The sequence below is a fragment of the Trichoderma ghanense genome (genome assembly GCF_004382785.1).
Source record: "Trichoderma ghanense strain CCMA-1212 chromosome Unknown scaffold_18, whole genome shotgun sequence".
Classification (NCBI taxonomy): domain Eukaryota; kingdom Fungi; phylum Ascomycota; class Sordariomycetes; order Hypocreales; family Hypocreaceae; genus Trichoderma; species Trichoderma ghanense.
In genome coordinates, this window is record NW_027395681.1 from 397,568 (window position 1) to 414,690 (window position 17,123).

General features: G+C 55.9%; 7 protein-coding genes across 7 annotated transcripts; 4 read left to right on the forward strand and 3 right to left on the reverse strand.

The window, feature by feature from the left end:
* Window positions 1–702: 702 nt before the first annotated feature.
* CCMA1212_009756 (Proliferating cell nuclear antigen) lies at window positions 703–1,696 on the forward strand (the record flags this gene model as incomplete). Its single annotated transcript, XM_073706826.1, has 4 exons — window positions 703–744; window positions 822–1,251; window positions 1,335–1,624; window positions 1,679–1,696. The coding sequence occupies 4 exons, from the start codon at window positions 703–705 to the stop codon at window positions 1,694–1,696; spliced, it is 780 nt and encodes a 259-aa protein (XP_073554805.1).
* A 1,025-nt stretch (window positions 1,697–2,721) lies between these two features.
* CCMA1212_009757 (uncharacterized protein) lies at window positions 2,722–4,155 on the forward strand (the record flags this gene model as incomplete). Its single annotated transcript, XM_073706827.1, has 4 exons — window positions 2,722–2,772; window positions 2,949–3,039; window positions 3,150–3,480; window positions 3,573–4,155. 4 exons carry the CDS (start codon window positions 2,722–2,724, stop codon window positions 4,153–4,155), a joined length of 1,056 nt encoding a protein of 351 aa, XP_073554760.1.
* A 1,489-nt stretch (window positions 4,156–5,644) lies between these two features.
* CCMA1212_009758 (uncharacterized protein) lies at window positions 5,645–6,721 on the reverse strand (the record flags this gene model as incomplete). The annotated part of the gene is made up of 2 exons (XM_073706828.1): window positions 5,645–6,529; window positions 6,608–6,721. The coding sequence occupies 2 exons, from the start codon at window positions 6,719–6,721 to the stop codon at window positions 5,645–5,647; spliced, it is 999 nt and encodes a 332-aa protein (XP_073554759.1).
* A 1,415-nt stretch (window positions 6,722–8,136) lies between these two features.
* Window positions 8,137–9,691, forward strand: CCMA1212_009759 (RNA-binding protein rnc1; the record flags this gene model as incomplete). Its single annotated transcript, XM_073706829.1, has 2 exons — window positions 8,137–8,661; window positions 8,786–9,691. 2 exons carry the CDS (start codon window positions 8,137–8,139, stop codon window positions 9,689–9,691), a joined length of 1,431 nt encoding a protein of 476 aa, XP_073554758.1.
* A 650-nt stretch (window positions 9,692–10,341) lies between these two features.
* On the reverse strand, window positions 10,342–11,120 carry CCMA1212_009760 (uncharacterized protein; the record flags this gene model as incomplete). Its single annotated transcript, XM_073706830.1, has 3 exons — window positions 10,342–10,368; window positions 10,454–10,506; window positions 10,574–11,120. 3 exons carry the CDS (start codon window positions 11,118–11,120, stop codon window positions 10,342–10,344), a joined length of 627 nt encoding a protein of 208 aa, XP_073554697.1.
* An 874-nt stretch (window positions 11,121–11,994) lies between these two features.
* On the forward strand, window positions 11,995–13,546 carry CCMA1212_009761 (Inositol phosphosphingolipids phospholipase C; the record flags this gene model as incomplete). Its single annotated transcript, XM_073706831.1, has 2 exons — window positions 11,995–12,444; window positions 12,506–13,546. The coding sequence occupies 2 exons, from the start codon at window positions 11,995–11,997 to the stop codon at window positions 13,544–13,546; spliced, it is 1,491 nt and encodes a 496-aa protein (XP_073554698.1).
* Window positions 13,547–13,900: 354 nt separating this feature from the next.
* CCMA1212_009762 (Serine/threonine-protein kinase cbk1) lies at window positions 13,901–16,670 on the reverse strand (the record flags this gene model as incomplete). The annotated part of the gene is made up of 5 exons (XM_073706832.1): window positions 13,901–14,578; window positions 14,640–14,674; window positions 14,747–15,333; window positions 15,408–16,392; window positions 16,454–16,670. The coding sequence occupies 5 exons, from the start codon at window positions 16,668–16,670 to the stop codon at window positions 13,901–13,903; spliced, it is 2,502 nt and encodes an 833-aa protein (XP_073554695.1).
* Window positions 16,671–17,123: the final 453 nt, after the last annotated feature.

The window sequence follows — 17,123 nt, forward strand, 5'->3', positions numbered from 1 at the left end:
GCCACCAAATTGACCGCGAGGATGCAATGTTTCGACAAAGCTGCTTGTACATAACGAGTCGAGCATCTACTCTAAGTGTGTCAGTAAATGACTTGTCTTCTCGCTCTTCTCCTCCATTGTCTCTCCTGACAGAAGAGCAAATTATACCCAAAACTAGATGGTGCTCTCTCTTCTCTCTTAGTACTATATGGGTATAAATAAGCCTCCAGCAAATGAATGATGAAATGAACCCAAAACTGCTGGGCGCGCTACTCGAGCGTCAGCCTAGCAGCTATGAGACCACATGTACCACGGCCAGGGAAAAAAAAAAAGTGCTGCCCCGCGTCAAGTTGGCGCCTCGGGCCAAGACGCGTCTCGACGCCGCCCACAAGCTTCGTGTTAAGTGCTTTTTCTGCCTGCTATTCCCTGGAGCTTCACCTCCACCAACGCCGTCCATTTTGCCCTTCTTCTCTTCTCTTTTCCACCAAAAACTCCCAACCACTTGACTCGCCTCGACCCTCTCTCTCTCTTTTACTCTCTCTACTGCTCATTCGCCTGTGTCTACTGATTCTTCTCTCCTCTTATCTCCCTTTCGTCTCTTCTCATTACGATTATCACAACTCTACCACAGCCAGTACGTTCTGAAGCTCTGCATTGCGCGCATTCCCTCGTCTCTTATCCTCCAGAAACGCTAGATAGAAAGGATCTGACACGGCGGCAGAAATGTTGGAAGCACGGTTGGAACAGGCTAGCATCCTGAAAAAGGTAACTTGACACGATCCCGCGCCCTCCCTCCCTCGCCCTCTTGACGCTGCTGCTGACGGACTCCTGACAATGGACAGGTGGTCGACGCCATCAAGGACCTTGTGCAAGACTGCAACTTTGACTGCAACGACTCGGGCATCGCGCTGCAGGCCATGGACAACTCGCACGTCGCCCTCGTGTCCATGATGCTCAAGGCCGAGGGCTTCTCGCCGTACCGATGCGACCGCAACATCGCCCTCGGCGTCAACCTGACGTCCCTGACAAAGGTGCTGCGCGCCGCCCAGGGCGACGACATCCTGACGATCAAGGCCGAGGACGCTCCGGACGTGATGAACCTGCTGTTTGAGAGCAGCGGCGAGGACCGCATCAGCGAGTACGACCTCAAGCTTATGGACATTGACCAGGAGCACCTGGGCATTCCCGAGACGGAGTATGCGGCCACCATTACGATGCCGTCGGCCGAGTTCCGGAGGATCTGCACAGATCTGGCGGCCATGTCAGAGTCAGGTATGGGAAAGGCATTGAATATCGGAGGCTTGTTGGATTGAAAGGCTAACGTGACTTTTTTTTTTTTTTTTTTTGCTGCTCAGTCGGCATCGAGGCCTCCAAGGACGGCGTCAAGTTCTCTTGCAACGGCGACATTGGCAACGGCTCCGTCACCCTGAGAAGCCACACCTCCATCGACAAGCCCGAGCTCAACGTCGACATTGAGCTGACGGAGCCCGTGTCCCTGACCTTTTCGCTCAAGTACCTGGTCAACTTCTGCAAGGCTGCCGCCCTGTCGAACCAGGTCAAGATCTGCCTGTCCAGCGAGGTGCCGCTCTTGGTTGAGTACAACCTCTCTGGCAGCAGCTACCTGCGCTTCTACCTCGCGCCCAAGGTTTGTCTCTTGGTCCATAACCCAATGTCTCGATTGCTAACGTTGGTGAACCAGATTGGCGATGACGAGTAAAACAACTACACCCGCCCTCCCGAATTCCAACTTCCCAATACATAATTTCCTCAAAATCACCAGACCGGGCTGTACCTAGGGAGCAAACTAGGCAGCTTCTTCGATAAGGCTGGTCGACCACCCGACGCTGACAGAGAGAGGAGAGATGGATATCAAGAATATTGTTTCACAGGCCTCCTGCTTTGTCAATTCTAATCACGATATGTAGCAAAAAGAGAGAGAAGCCCAAAAATGAGATGAGCACGCTGCTTAGCTTTAGTCTACCCAAACCGAAAATTGAACCCGACATGTCTCGCCTCGTGGCTCCTGGAAGAGTCACAGTCTCTGTGCCCCGTTCACTCCCATCTTCGCTCTTCACCCTGACGCCTAAGCTGGCCCATGTTCCTTGTGCTTTCTATCCGCACCCAGACGCTCGCGCTTCATACATACTGTACAAGCGGCTTAGAGCGGATCTTAGCTTCGGTTCTCGGCGGGGCGTTTTTCCTACCCCATACGATGCTGTTTGTCTCGGGCGCCCTTTCTGTTGGCCTCTCGGAGCGCGCCCTGCTTTTGCTATGACTCTCGTTTCTACATGTGAAAATTAGAGGGCGCCAGATATCCTGTGACCAAGCGGTAAGTTGTTCTTATTCTTGTCTTGCCCTCCTGTTATGCCTGTTGCATGAACCCCCGCTGACGGTGGGACCGGTTCTGGCTCATATGAGGTATCCTGGCAATGCCGCTATTATTCATCGACTTTTTCCCAGCTTCTCAGCGAGTCTGACAAACACCTTGACTCTGAAACCAAGACATCAGGCCCAGCACTCCCCGTTTCTTTACTGTTGAAGCATACTGTTGCTCTCCTTGATTTGATATTTGTTTAATGTTTGCTCTGACATTCTTTTCTAATACGTGCATATAGAGCCTTCGCAAGGCAACTATTGCTATCCTCCGCATATCGACGCACACTAATCGTGTCACTTACTACGACTAATTACCTTGCTATTACTTTTGGGTTGCACGACACAGACGACACGACAAGAACAGTCATGTCGCCTGAGCTACTGCTTGCGCCGCGGGTGCTGGCAGTTGCCAGCCATGTGAGTGTCAATGAGAGCATTTCAGGGATTTTAAAATCATACACAATGGGGCTTTGACTGACTGTGACTTTTGTGTAGGTCGTCTCAGGGTATGACTTGAAAATATGAACTCAAGCGTGGAAATGGCTTTAGTTCCATGAGATTCCATCGCGAGGGCCAGCTTGAGTTAACGTGAGGACTCTTCCAGCAACGTGGGCAACAAGGTCGCCGTCTTCGTGCTCCAGTCGTTGGGATTCGATGTCGCGGCCCTGAACACGGTGCAATTCAGTGAGTCCTCTCAAACCACCAAAGGACGGAGGGGGATGGGTACCCTCACTCGAACTTCGATAGTTGAGCTACGCTGACTCAACTCCTGCGATGTTCTTGCACCCACACAGGCAACCACACAGGCTACAGACAATGGACGGGAACGAGGGCCACGGCGCAGGAAATCACGGACCTGTACGCCGGCCTGAAGCAGTCGTACCTGGACGACTTCGACATGATGCTCTCGGGCTACATCCCCGGCGCCGAGGGCGTCACGGCGGTGGGCAACATCGCAAAGGGGCTCAAGGACAAGTTCCGGCACGTGCCCGGCAAGTTCTTCTGGGTGCTGGATCCCGTCATGGGGGACAACGGGAAGCTGTACGTGGCGCCCGAGGTTGTGCCCGCGTACAAGGCGCTTCTGCCGTATGCGGATCTGATACTGCCGAACCAGTTTGAAGCCGAGTGAGTGAGCCCCCATTCCCTTTCAGCCTTTCCCCGAAAGGAGATGCGGGTTGTCGTCGCTAATACAGTTTGCTTTCTTTGTCGTCTTGCAGGCAGCTCTCCGACGTCAAGATCGTGGACATGGACAGCCTCACGCAGGCCATCCAGGTGCTGCACGAAAAGTTCCACATCCCGCACATCATCATCACCTCCGTCAGCTTCACCACGCCGTCCCACCCGCCGTCGCACCTCTCCGTCGTCGGATCGACCATGACCTCAGACCGCCGCGCGCGCCCCTTCAAGATCACCTTCCCCTCCATCGACTGCTACTTCTGCGGCACGGGCGACATGTTTGGCGCGCTCATCACGAGCCGCGTGCGCGAGGCTGTCGAGGCCGTGCCCGGGCTGAGGAGCCGCGAGAGCTGGCTGAGCGAAGACGGCGTCGCGGCCACGGAGCTGCCGCTCGCGAGGGCCGCGGAGAAGGTGCTCGCGAGCATGCATGAGGTGCTGGCCAAGACGAGGGACGCGATGCCCGCCGTCATGGAGAGGACGTGGGCTTCGCTGGGGGGTGAGGCGGATAGGGGCGATGAGAAGAAGGCGCATTATGTCAAGTCCAAGGCGGCGGAGCTGCAGCTGGTGACCAACTTGGATAGCTTGCGGAGCCCGACGACGACGTTTACTGCGACGAGGATTTAGATTGGGAGGGGGAGAAGATGGTGAATTGGGAATAGATGGAAGGGGAGCGGACGGCGTAGAATGTCTTCTTCTTTTGTTTGTTTCTTGCTTGGTAGCATCCGTGTTATATATAGACCTCAATGGGGACCGCTGTCTTATACTTCTATTGCCCAATTCCCGTCCGACCCTTGGATCCCATGTTCTATCATTTCATATTCATATCATATCGTGTTCCATTTCCAGGTCTTCTCAGTTCTTGCCCGTGCTTCCAAAGCCACCGGCGCCCCGAACGCTCTCCTCCAGCTCCTCCACCTCGACGACGTCCGGCGTCACGATCCTCTCGAGCACGAGCTGCGCGATCCGATCGCCCTCCTTGATCTCGTAGTCGGCGTCCGCGTGGTTGAACAGCAGGACCTTGACGGGGCCGCGGTAGTCTGCGTCGATGACGCCCGCGCCCGTGTCGATGAAGTGCTTGGAGGCGAGGCCCGAGCGGGGAGCGATGCGGCCGTCTGTTTTTGTTGCGTTCGCTCCTGTCAGCCAGAGGGGACCTTTGGGAGGTTTTGGATAAGCTGCCACTTACACGTTCCGGCGGGCACAGCGATGCTAATGTCCGTATCAACGAGCACCTTTCCCCTCGCCGGCACAACCGTGTCCTTGGCAGCGTACAAGTCGTAGCCCGCGGCAAAGGCGCTGCCGCGGGTGGGCAGCCTGGCCTGCGGCGAGAGCTTCTTGACGTGCAGCGGGACGGCGGCCTCCATCACGGACATTGTGTTGGTCTTCTCAGCAGCAGCAGCAGCAGCAGCTGGCGCTTCTTCTTTTTGCTCTTCTGCGGGAGGAGGAGGGGGAGGTGCAATTGGGGCGTCGTGGGTGGTTTCCGAGGGAGCGGCGGCGGGAACGTTGTCGTCGGTCCTGGGGCGTTTGGCGGGAGGGGAGGTTGCGTCGTTTTCGGGAGCTGCTGAGGACATTGTTGTTTAATTTGGATGTCTGGGATGTTGATGAATGAATGAGGTTGAGAAGAAGGTTGCAAGGAGGGCCGATGCAAGATTAACGAGTGTAGCGGATGTAGAACAGAGGATCAAGACTGATGCTCAGGGCAGCAATGGAACCGAGTCAATTGGGCTTTTCAGCTTACCTCTGTTGGCGGTGCAAGGATTAATGAGGTAGTAGTCTAGTATGCAGAGGGCCGGCTGGGAACCGAAGTCGGTGAGAGTCTGTTGGATGGAAATCGAGATTGATTGGAGGGGGCGACGCGACGCGTCTAGACTTTTTGTGGTGGGGGAGAAAGAGAACGGCCAATTGAGGCGGGGCGGCAGACACGACAGTGTGTAAGAGGATCGAGTCCCTTGCATTGGGGCAACTGGAGCAGCTGGACATGATTGGGCTGGTTGATGGTTACGAGATGTCGTGTATGTATGCATCATCGGGCAGTAATTGATCTTGGTCACGACAGGTAACAGCAATGATAGGAGGCAGTGGTTGGTTGCCATTGATGATCCCGAAAGAACGGCTATTAATCGTCCAGCTCGCGCCCAAAATCAACCAGCCGGATCTTGGTCGCATCGCGCGGGTGAAACTGCGCAACATGCGACCGAATCAAGAACCTCGCCGCCGCCGTCTCGTGCGGCAGCTTCACGTACGCGTCCGAGCTGCTGCCCTTGGCCTCAACCAGCCGGTTCAGCAGCTCCTCGGTCAGCTGCCGCATCTCCGCGCCGGCAGCCGACGCCGCGTCCCTCTGCCGCTTCGCCTTGCGACCGTGACCGCTGCCGTCGCCATCGCCGTCGCTGGGACCCCAGATCTCGTCGATCCGGCGCTGGTTCTTGTCCTTGTTGATCTCCCCTTTTGGCTTCTTCAGCTTGCCCTGCGCGTTGAACCCGGCGGCGAGATCGTCGGCGTCAATGTCCATCATCTCTCCTACCACTGGCCCGCCCAGGGCTTCCGCGGCGAGCATCACCGCCAGGTGACTGTCAATGAAGCGGTTTAGCGCCTTCATCAGCTTGCTCGTCTCCTTGTTGTAGTATTGCCTCTTCTGCCGTAGCTCCTCAATGCGCTTGCGCGCCTCGTCCTCCGGTCTCGCGGTGGCCCCGGAATCGACCTCGGTACGCAGAGTCTCGATTCTCTGCTTGAGAGCTTCGTTGAGGAGCTGGTGGTCCTTCAGCGCAGCTTCGTCGTCTTTCAGTCGCTTCTGTTCCCGCTCGGTTGCCTCCGCCTGCGAAGCCAAGAACGCCTTGGACTCCTCGATCGTTCGGTGCGTCTTGCGCAGCGCCAGCAGCGCCGGCAGAACCGATCCCGGGAACGGCAGAAAGGGCTCGGAGCCGGTGACCTCGTCGAAAGCCAGCTTGAGGATCTGGGCCTGGCCCGCGGCGGTGCTGGGCGCCTCGTGCTCTGCAGAGCGCAACTGTGAGTGCTTGCGTTAGACGGCGATTTGAACGGTCTAGTTGTGTTTGCAGCGTCGAGCGCCTATAGCTATAGCTACCTCGTCTAGCTGGGCCTCATATTCGCGGACTTTTCGCTGGAGCTCCTTGAGCGTGTGATCGATGTTTGTGGCATGAGCCTGGGCTTCCGAGCTGCTGCGCGGCCTGTCCTCCATTGCCTGGATGAACTATTGTCGATGCGCGTGACCCCGTCCATTGGCCATGCTCTAATCCTAACTTCTTCAGTGGACTGGACAAGCTCAACCCAGAGCAAGCAAGGTACGGGCTGTACAGTTTGCGGACTGTGTGGCCCGGACCCCCTGCAGCGGCTCCATTCGCAGTGGTGGTGAGGCTCTGGGGGATGCACGAACTGCGCCAACTGCGGTCACAAACCCCATGCATCCCCAAGCTCCCGCACTGTGCAGCCCGTGCCGCGCCTTGCTCTTGGCGGCTCAAGTGTCGCGCATGCTGTCGCCCAATCGGGAACGTCACGTGACGCCCAGCGGGCAGCTGCCGCCAGGGAGGCGTAGGCGCTTTTTGCCGACCCCGAACTTTCTTCCTCCAACCGCTGCTTTTCTCCTCTCCATTATCCCTCCTGCGACGCGCCACCTCGTCGCCATCGATCCGATCGCACCAGCGTCTGTGACTTGAACCATCGCCAGCATCCGTTTCCGCGTCCCAGCGCCATCTCGCACGTGTGCTCGTCCGCGTGTCTCCCTGCCTTGGTCTGTTGCATTTCAGTCGGGCCTTACTTGGACTCGCAGCCTGGCCTGGAAAGCAGCATTCGCGATTCTTTCGTCTCTTTCCGCCTTCGGTTCCAAGCCCATCTAGCCGGAAGCCGCCACGCTTGGCAGCTACGCGCAGTCCATCGCAATTGGGGAGGCGACTTCTGAGAAGCGTGGCCATCGATCGATACTAACCTTGACCGCGCGAGGTGCCGGTTGGTCTTGCGTTCGTGAGCGCCAACGTCGAGACGTCGGGTCTTGCCAGGTGGAATTCAAGGTTTGAGCTGAGCGCATTGTCTCTTCAATTCTCTGCTTTCGAGGCACCTGCCCCAGCACCGATAACTCGCTGCACCATCCTCCTCATCGTCCACCACTCCGTCACCAGCCACTCAGTTGTCATCCTCGCCCTTTCTTCCCGTTGGCCATTTGCGCAGTTCACCGAAAGATTCCCAGCAGCTCGACACTTTTTTTTGCCAAAGCTCTGGATCATCTAGACGCGGAAGAAGAGAGAGTTCCAGCCCTTTGAGAACACAACTCCTCCCACCATCTACTCCGCTACACGCAGCCTGGGCAGCGCCCTCCTTGCGACGCCACCAAAAGTCACATCACGAATCCTGCATACACGAGACAGCCGATCCTCTCTCACCACCGATTCCAGCCACTACACCAGCACGTTTTCCTTCGAAAACCCCCTGAGTGTAGATAAGAGAAAAATCGAAAACAAGGAAAAATTTGAAGAACAAAGAGAACAAGGACCCAAGGTCTTTGTCATCGCCCGTTAGACGATCTCTAATTCGTCCCACTATCTTTGTGACCACACTGTTTCCTCCGCCAGCGGAAGAAGAACCATTCCCACGGACGACGCAATGTCTACTTCGCCCCCACAACCGACTCAATCGGCCAAGCGCCCTCTCGAAGAGCCATCCTCGCCCTCCCGAGCGACGGACCAACCCGAGGCCAAGCGACCAGCCTTGGACAAGACGTCAAAGAGCGACGAAGAGACGGAAAAGCTGGATCTCCCTCCTGAGCTGCCCGTCGAATCCGAGGAGGAACAAAACGGCGAGGACAATGCCAATGGCGTCGCCGGAACGGAGTCATCTGTCACCGCAACCGACGCGGGCACCGACGTCAAGGCCACTCCCACTGTAGCAATTTCGACGGCGTCTTCCTCTGCCGTGGCCGCCTCGGCTGCCGCCCACGACGAGAGCTCATGGATTCATATTCGAGCAGTCATCTCTAGTCCGGAGGCTGCCACCATCATCGGCAAGGGCGGCGAGAACGTGTCCAACATCCGGAAAATGTCCAATGCCAAGTGCACCGTCAGCGACTATCAAAAGGGAGCCGTCGAGCGTATTTTGACTGTTAGTGGCATCGTTGATGCAGTTGCCAAGGTACGTCGAGCGAATATCTCCCTCTTTTCCCCGTTCTGCTTTTCCCCCTTCACCCCTCTCCCCCCGACGTGTGGTGAGTGCGAGTCTAACCCTTTGTTTTCTCTTCCTCTTCCCTCCACGATAGGCCTTTGGTTTGATTATCCGAACACTGAACAACGAGCCCCTCACCGAGGCGTCCACTGCCTCTTCCAAGACCTACCCCCTCCGCCTCTTGATCCCCCACATCCTGATCGGTTCTATCATTGGCAAAGGCGGTTCTCGTATTCGAGAGATCCAGGAGGCCTCTGGCGCGCGGCTCAACGCCTCAGACTCTTGCCTTCCCATGTCGAGCGAGCGCTCCCTTGTGGTGATGGGCGTTGCCGACGCCGTGCACATCGCGACATACTATGTCGGCAGCACTCTGCTTGAGCAGCTCAACGAACGATTCGGCGGACCGGCGGCGTCCGCATATGCGACCAGGAGCGGTGCTCCCGTGGGATCCATTCCCGGCGGGATGCAGGTGGTGCCCTACAGCCCGCAGCCGGCGTCGGGACACTACGGGCGTGCGGAGAACTACGGCCGGCACCAGGAGCGCCGACCTCACCACATGCCCCCGGCGCCGTATCCCCAGCCGTACGCTCACGGCGCCCCCCACGGCACCCCGGCGATGCCCATGCAGTACGGAGCAGGCCAGCCAGCCGCGTACGGAGCGGCCGCGCCTCACGTGCAGCCTCACATGGCACCCCATACCGGCCCCCAGGCGCACGGTGCGCCCCAGGGCCAGCCCATGCATGCCGGCATGCCCGGAGGCCCGATCACGCAGCAAATCTACATCCCCAACGACATGGTTGGTGCCATCATAGGCAAGGGCGGACAAAAGATCAACGAGATACGGCAGATGAGCGGCAGCGTGATTAAGATTAACGAGCCCCAGGACAACAGCAACGAACGGCTAGTGACGATTACGGGCACGGAAGAGTGCAACCGCATGGCGCTCTACATGCTGTACTCTCGACTTGGTGAGACGCAAAACCGATCCACGGGAGCCTAAGCTTCTAACCAGTGTCGAGCGACAGAATCGGAAAAGCACCGAGTGTAACCACTTGCAGCGGCGACGATGGACGAGGCAAGTCGATGCAAGACGAGGCAAGGGAATCTGGGTCGGGCTTGACGCACTGTGTAACGCGTTGAAAGGGGGGTCAATGGCCATGCGATGTGGCAGCCACGGATTCTCGGAAACTTTTGTCCTTTTTTTTGTTCTCTATCTCTCTTATCTCTATTCTGATTTTATTTCGTCTGTGTCTCCTCAAGTCATTTCTTTGGCAGTCTAGAAATGGGAAATCTCTTACCGTGACAGGGGCGGAATTCGGAGCGAGATGTGGGGGGCTGAGAACGTTGAGCTTGGGCTGGGGCCCTACGAGATAGTTGGTGATCTTGAAGGGTGGTTTGATGTGATGCTACATATTTTGGAGTCTGCGAGGTTGGCCTTGATAGAGGGATGGGGCACATCATTTGACATGGTGGCAAAGGAAGCAAAGATAAGTGCAGGTGCTCAATAATCTACTTTTGTTTCTCTGCCCCTTTCATCCCCCTTTGTACATAGGACGTTTCGGCCTGTTCCCTCACTTGTACCTGGGAATATGATATCCCTTTTCCATGCGGTATCCAAGTGCGAACTTCCTTCCGTGAAAGCTGACAGCTCTACAGCTTGTTGAAGTTGACATGGTACTGCACATACGTACGTTAGTATGCTTGATGCTTGACTATGGTATTGAGATATGGGACTGCCGGGAAAGGGCACAGTCATTCGTACCAAGTGAACAGATTTACGGCCCGATCTGATGAGATGGAGATTGTTGCTAACCACTAATGCGTTTGGGTCAGTTGGGTTCAACGCTGAAGATACGAACGAATCTATACAAGGGCAACCCACCCTTGCCCTCTTCCTTCTGGGCGTCGTGGTCGGCCTTTGTGTTCCAGCCCATGAGCAGGACGAAGATCTTTGACTCGGGCCTCCTGACGCCGAGGTGTTTCGTGGGGTGGAACTCGGCCGGGAAGCCGCCGACGAGGCCCGGCGGTTTAGCGTCCGTGATGGCCTTTACAAACGGCTTGAGGCGGCTCTCGAGATAATCGTCCTCGGCGCCGAAGCTAGAAAAGATTTCGGTGCAGGGTGCCTCGAACGGGACGGCGGGGTCTTGTTGTTCGACCGGTTCGCTGCACAGGACGGAGAGGGTGTCGACGTCTGCGGAGAAGGAGTCGTGCCAGAAGGGATTGTCGCGGTAGAAGGTGTCTTTGTGGGCTCGGGTCTCCCAGCGAGCGACGTAGGTGTACGTCGTGTCGGATTCGATATGGGGGCCCCAGTAGAGGGCGATGAGGCCCGCGGCGGCGGAGAGGAACTTGAGGGAGGAGACGACGAGGGGGGGAGGGACGGGGGGGTCGTCTTTGAGGTGGAAGGTGGAGAGTTCGATGAGCTCGGACATGTTTGATGCGTTCTTCTTGTTGTGGCTGTTGTTGATGAAGAGATGAAGAAGATGATGAAGATGAGGGCGTTGAGTTGTCGACGGTCAAGGTGCAAGTTTTTAAGCTGTTGATGTTGATCGTGATGGTTTTATTGTGGTGTTAATGATGATGAGAGCTTGCACGGAGGGTGACTTCACTTATACGTCGGCATCCTTGACAAGGAGCCCTCCAATGGGTTCGATCGAAGCCACACCTGGCTATGGTAAACGGTGCGTCAATCAGCCTGCTGTAGGAAGAGACGAACTTATCAACTTGAGTTTAGCTAGGTGCTTATTAGGCAAAACGTTGCATGGAAATCTTGACGCCTCCAGATACGTAGACGGAGGTTCATGTAGATTCCATGAAAATGATGCAAGTCAGGCTCCTTCCTGTACAATCGTCAGCAACGGGGGAAGCTGCTGACTTGGCGTGCCTGCCTCAGCTGCAGTCCAGCTCCGTCATCACGTTAGCGGCCCGGGGTTGTTGGACCGACAAGTACCTTGTACCGAGTACCGTGTACCTTTTGGCTTCGTCCCTTGATGGCCTCGAGCTCGAAACTCAAATCCAACTTCCATGAAACTGCCATCATCACCTTTCGTCACTTCAACAGCGCACTTTATCACGAATAGCATGCAGTTCCCAAGCCGACACACCCACTCTCTCTAGTTGGCCTTGGAACAAAGCTTTTGAACATACCCTAGATCCGATATCTCGCCGCATCCAATACCGGGCTGAGCTCGGTCAACCTGGCCTCAACACGGTGAAACCCGGAGCTCATACAACTCTCCCCCATCACCACTACTACGCCTCGCCATCACCGCCACAGCCAGCCAGACAAAACTAGCCATCAGAACCATGGACCCGTCAGCCTCGCAGACAACCAACAACAACCCCCCCGTCACCCAGATCCGCCTCCTCACCCTCAACTGCTGGGGCCTCGTCTACATCTCCGCCCTCCGGACCCCGCGCCTCGCGGAAATCGGCCGCCAGCTCGCCCTGCTCGACCCTCCCCCGGACATCGTCTGCCTCCAGGAGTGCTGGGCCCAGGCCGACTACCGTGCCGTCCGCGAGGCCACCGCCGCCGTCCTGCCCCATGGCAAGTTCTACCACAGCGGCGCCTTTGGCGGCGGCCTGGCCGTGTTGAGCCGCTGGCCCATCGAGGCGAGCTCCATGTTTCGCTATCCGCTCAATGGCCGGCCGACGGCCTTCTGGAGAGGCGACTGGTATGTCGGCAAGGGAGTGGCGTGTGCGAGTGTGCGATTTGGGCCGGGCAAGAATGATGTAATTGAGGTCTTCAACACTCATGTGAGTTCCTTACACCTCTTTCCCCCTTAACATCAGTAGACTCATACTAAACCCATCACAGACACATGCCCCTTATGAGAGGCCACCGAACGACACCTATCTCTGCCACCGCACAGCCCAAGCATGGGAAATCTCAAAGCTCCTCCGCGCCGCCTCCCTCACGGGCCGTCTCGTCGTCGCCCTGGGCGACTTCAACATGACGCCTCGCTCACTCACCCACCGCATCATCACCGCACGCACCCCCCTCCGCGACACATGGCGCGTCCTCCACCCCGAGAGCTCCCTCGGCACCGCCAACGACCCCGTGGAAAAGGCGAGAGGCCTTCCCGTCCCAACCGCCCACTTCAACCTCACCGTCAACGGCTCGACCAGCGACGGTGTCTACAACACCTGGCGCTGGACAAAGGCTGCCCGCGAGAAGCTCAAGACCGACCCCTGCCCCGTCGACCCCGACAGTCCAGACCCTCGCGGCAAACGCCTCGACTACGTCTTCGCCTCAACCGGCCCCTTCCCTCCTGATGCCCGCAACCCCAGCGCGCCGCCCCGAGGCTGGGTTGTCCACTCAGCCTCCGTCGAAATGACCCAACGCCATCCAGAGCTCAACGTCTCCCTATCCGACCACTTCGCAGCCATGGCCACCCTCAAATTCCACGAAATATCCCCATCCTCCCCTGACCCCGTCCTGGACGCTCAACTGCTGGACCCACCGCCGGACAAGGAAGACCCCGAAAGCGCCAGCCTCTCCCTCTCCGACTACGACGAGATCCTCGCCATGACGCATGAGTACATGGCCCGCGAGGTCCGCCAGCGCTACTGGCGCGCCATCCACTTCTACGCCTCCGTCCTCGTCTGGATAGGCTGCCTCGTCGCCGTGTGGTTCAGCCCCCGCAATTTCGTCGCCTTCATCCTCATGCTCGTTGCGAGCTTGGGCCTCACCACGGGGGTCGTGGACGGTCTACTTGCCCTGCTCTTCTTCTGGTCCGAGATTCGGGCGCTGAGGGAGTTTGAGTGGGAGATTCAAACCGCTAGGGCGCTTGCTTCGTCAGAGCATATTGATTCCGAAATTCCAGCCGCCAAGGCTGATTTACTAGCGGTGATTTGATTCGATTTACGAAGCATTTACTGCCCCTCATGGTCCGACCCTGAATCACCATCGCTCGTATATAACCATATATATGTGTATATCGCTCGATGTTGGTAAGAACGACAGCAAAGTGCCTGGAACCAGATCTCCAGTCCGGTGGCAATGAGATTCGCTGTTGCAGGCACACAATCGGAAGCAAAGGGCAATTGTAAGATATGCCAATTAACTCTGTTGTATCCACTAATCCTGTTGTGTGATACTTCTCATGAGTGTTTGATACGCTGATTCAATATTCGTCCCCTTCTTCTTCCAACTCACCAAGTTGCGTGTTCCGTCAGGGGATCTAGGCTTCGCACTCGCCAATCTGAGCCATCAATAGGCCTGTTTCCTCACGCTATGCCATGCGTAGCCCATAAAAGCGCTCTGCTTTCTCACTTCCATGGCCGTGCCCTTCATGCTCTCGTCCCGTAGAACGATGTCTCTTGGTCGCTTGGGTACTCTTCGCCCGTATTCCCTCATGAATCTCTTCAGAAGCTCCTTCTCTTCCTCTGCGAATGCGGTCATCGAGTCAATCTCCAAGTCTCTGCTGCGAAGAGCACCAGAATCATATGGTATGTTGATGAGTCGAATCGCCGCGTTCTGCACGCACGGCCTAAACTCTCGCAAAACCCACCGCACCTCTTCGTCTGTCCATCCAGGCTTGTCCGTTGCCGAATCGATTCGGTCATCAAGAGGTTCGGATTCGTCAAAATAGTGAGTGTCTTCAAGGCTGTTGATGCGGGGGACGAAGGGTGGCGCCGTGTTCTGTAGATTGTCCCACGGCACGCTTCTGAAGAATCGATGCGCTTTGATGTCCTCGGCGTCGTCTGGGAATACGTATCGGCCATACATATCCGTCGGCATCGCTTCCCCTGATTGGCTCTGGTCAAGCATCTGGTATCGTTTGGAGCAGAGACGAACTTCCTTGTCCTGGATCAAGCGGTAGATCAGGTCCTTGCATTTGTCACTGACCAAAGGCCTGACAGGGAACCGAAACCTCTCTTTATGGGCCTTTGCATAGTATTAGCTCCTCGTCATCACCAGCGTCGTCATAGAAAATGCAAGTACTCACCAGAATGTTTTGTTTTGTAGGCTTTCTGCCTTCGTCTGAAAGGAACGGGGTGTGTCCATAGAGACACTCGTACAGAATGATGCCGATGCTCTACTAGTCGCATCTACCGTCGTAGTAGGTCTGATAGTTCTGTGCTTGAATCACTTCAGGAGCCATGTACTGGCTTGTGCCAACGACCGAGTTGGCTCTCGTGCGGTTGCTGCACATATTCCTCCATCCCAGAACAACAGTCAGGTCCCGACCATTACCAAAGTTCTGCTCATCGTGTCGCCCAAGATCAGCCGTCAAAGCCTGAGCTTTTTCGACCCGCGCTTGAACGCTTCTGCCGTCTTCTTGGTCTTTCTCGTCGCCTTTGACATCGACATTCAGCTTTTGCAAAAGCGAATACCGGTGGTAACTGTAATAAGACGCGTCATGGGGCCATTGCCCATCAAACGCAAGACCAAAGTCGGATATTTTGAGATGGCCCGAGCTGGATATGAGGAAGTTGTCGGGCTTGATATCACGGTGGATGAACCCAAGGCGATGGGCTTCCTCGACGGCCAGAATCATCTCAGCAATGTAGAAGCACGCCACAGCCTCGTGCAGGATGTTTTCTCGGATCAACAGACCCAAAAAGTCGCCCCCAGGCATATACTCCATGACAAGGTAGAGATTTGACATGTCTTCGAAGCTCGCAATCAGTGGCACTACCCTGTGACAAAGGAAATAGACAAGGTCAGTTGACCGATTTCCGCAAAGAAGCACCAAAGACTCAGGCGTACTTACCAGTTGGATCCTTCACAAGAAACGAGAAAATCCCTTTCGGCGCGGAGATGGCCCTCCTGGCTGCTTCGAAGCATGTCCGACTTTCGTATGACTTTCATGGCATACACTTGCTTCGAGAAAGTATACGGCGAGTCTGACTTTTCGCGCACCAGCCTGACAACCCCAAAACTGCCTTTGCCCAGTATCTTCAAAGGCTCATACTTGGACGCAAAGGGGCTTGCGTTTTTCCGTTTGGCCTCGATTGTGCACTTTGATTTTAACGCTCGTATGTCCCTCAAACGACAGGTCTCGGAGCGATAGAAAGTGCTGTAGTTGATACCACTACTACCCGAAGCTAGATTTTGGGAGTTGAAAAGCCCATCTTTGAACTGCTGGTGCGCAAACTGTTGGCATCGGATGGAGCGACGCTGCAACTCGCCGCAGACTTCGTTGAAATGGGTTTCAAGAAATATCTTGGCGGCAGCCGCCCTCTCTACTGTAACGATAGTTGGCTTCGGCCTGTCCGTCGCCGTCTCTTCGATGGTTCCCAGCGCTGCTCCTTCTGGGCTGGATCTGGTCCAACGACTCCGGCGGCTTAACCTTCTCCTTGGACTCCCCTTGGCTGAGCGTGAGCTAGAAAGGCGAGAGTCAATCGATGTTTTCCCTGTCAGGTTATCCTCTGGGCTGGCTAGTCGACTACTGTGAGTAGATGACCAAATATCATCCTGCTCGCTCGAATCATCCGACTCAATAACGCCAACAAGATCCTGGAACGAGCTATGCTGCTGTGAAGGAGGGTCGGATACCACAACGGTGGAATCTGGTGGAGACTTGGGATCATTGGATCGCAGCTTTTTGATGAACCCTTTTGTCGTTGAGAGGCCTTTGGGTTTCCGCAGTACTGTGGCATCGTTGCCCGAGGCACCGGAGGCCGGACTCTTGCCTTTGTGCAAAGATCGAAGGCTTTCGCTTGGAGACCAGTCGAGAGTGGCAGAACCTTGCGATCCTGGAAATCATCAGCGGCATGTACAATATCCCAATCAGCGTTTATCCAGGGCTCAACTTACCGTGGTCGTTTCTTCCCTTGACTCCAATTACCTTGCGGAGTTTCTCAGCCCACTGTCTCGAATGTTTCCGATGAAGTTTCAAGATGTCAGATGCTGCAAGGCCCTCCCCTCCGTTGAATGGAAGCTGAAAAGGAGCGGTGCGGGATACATTGTGTCCACTCGGGGTTGGATCCGGTAATGGGTTGTTTCGTCTGACATTGTGATGCTGAGGCAGCATCCTGGTCTGGGATTACGGAAGGGAAGACGTGAAGGCCGCAGGGTTCGGGAGCCGGACCAAAAGGAGGGGATGGTCGTGGATACAGAGATGATGTGTTTCCTCCAATATTTTAGTAAGTGATTAATGAATGAACGACAGCATGGTAAGTATGGTGACGAGAGATGATGAAGACGAGGCTTAAAGAGACGGAGGAAAATGAAGGCAGAGCAGCAGATGATGTGACTAGCTAATTACGGGGAGGAAGTACGGCGTTGTTGATGGCGTGCTCCTTCCAGGTTCACACAAACACTTTGCCGCCTTTCTGAGGAAGGAACAACACATTGAGCACCTATCAGCAACTGTAATCATCAGGAAAGCAGTACCTATTAGGTAGGTGCTGTACCTTATTCATGGCAAGGCAATTCGGTGCTGGCATGAGATCAGTATGCGAGAGTTCGAAGCAGAGAAACGTGG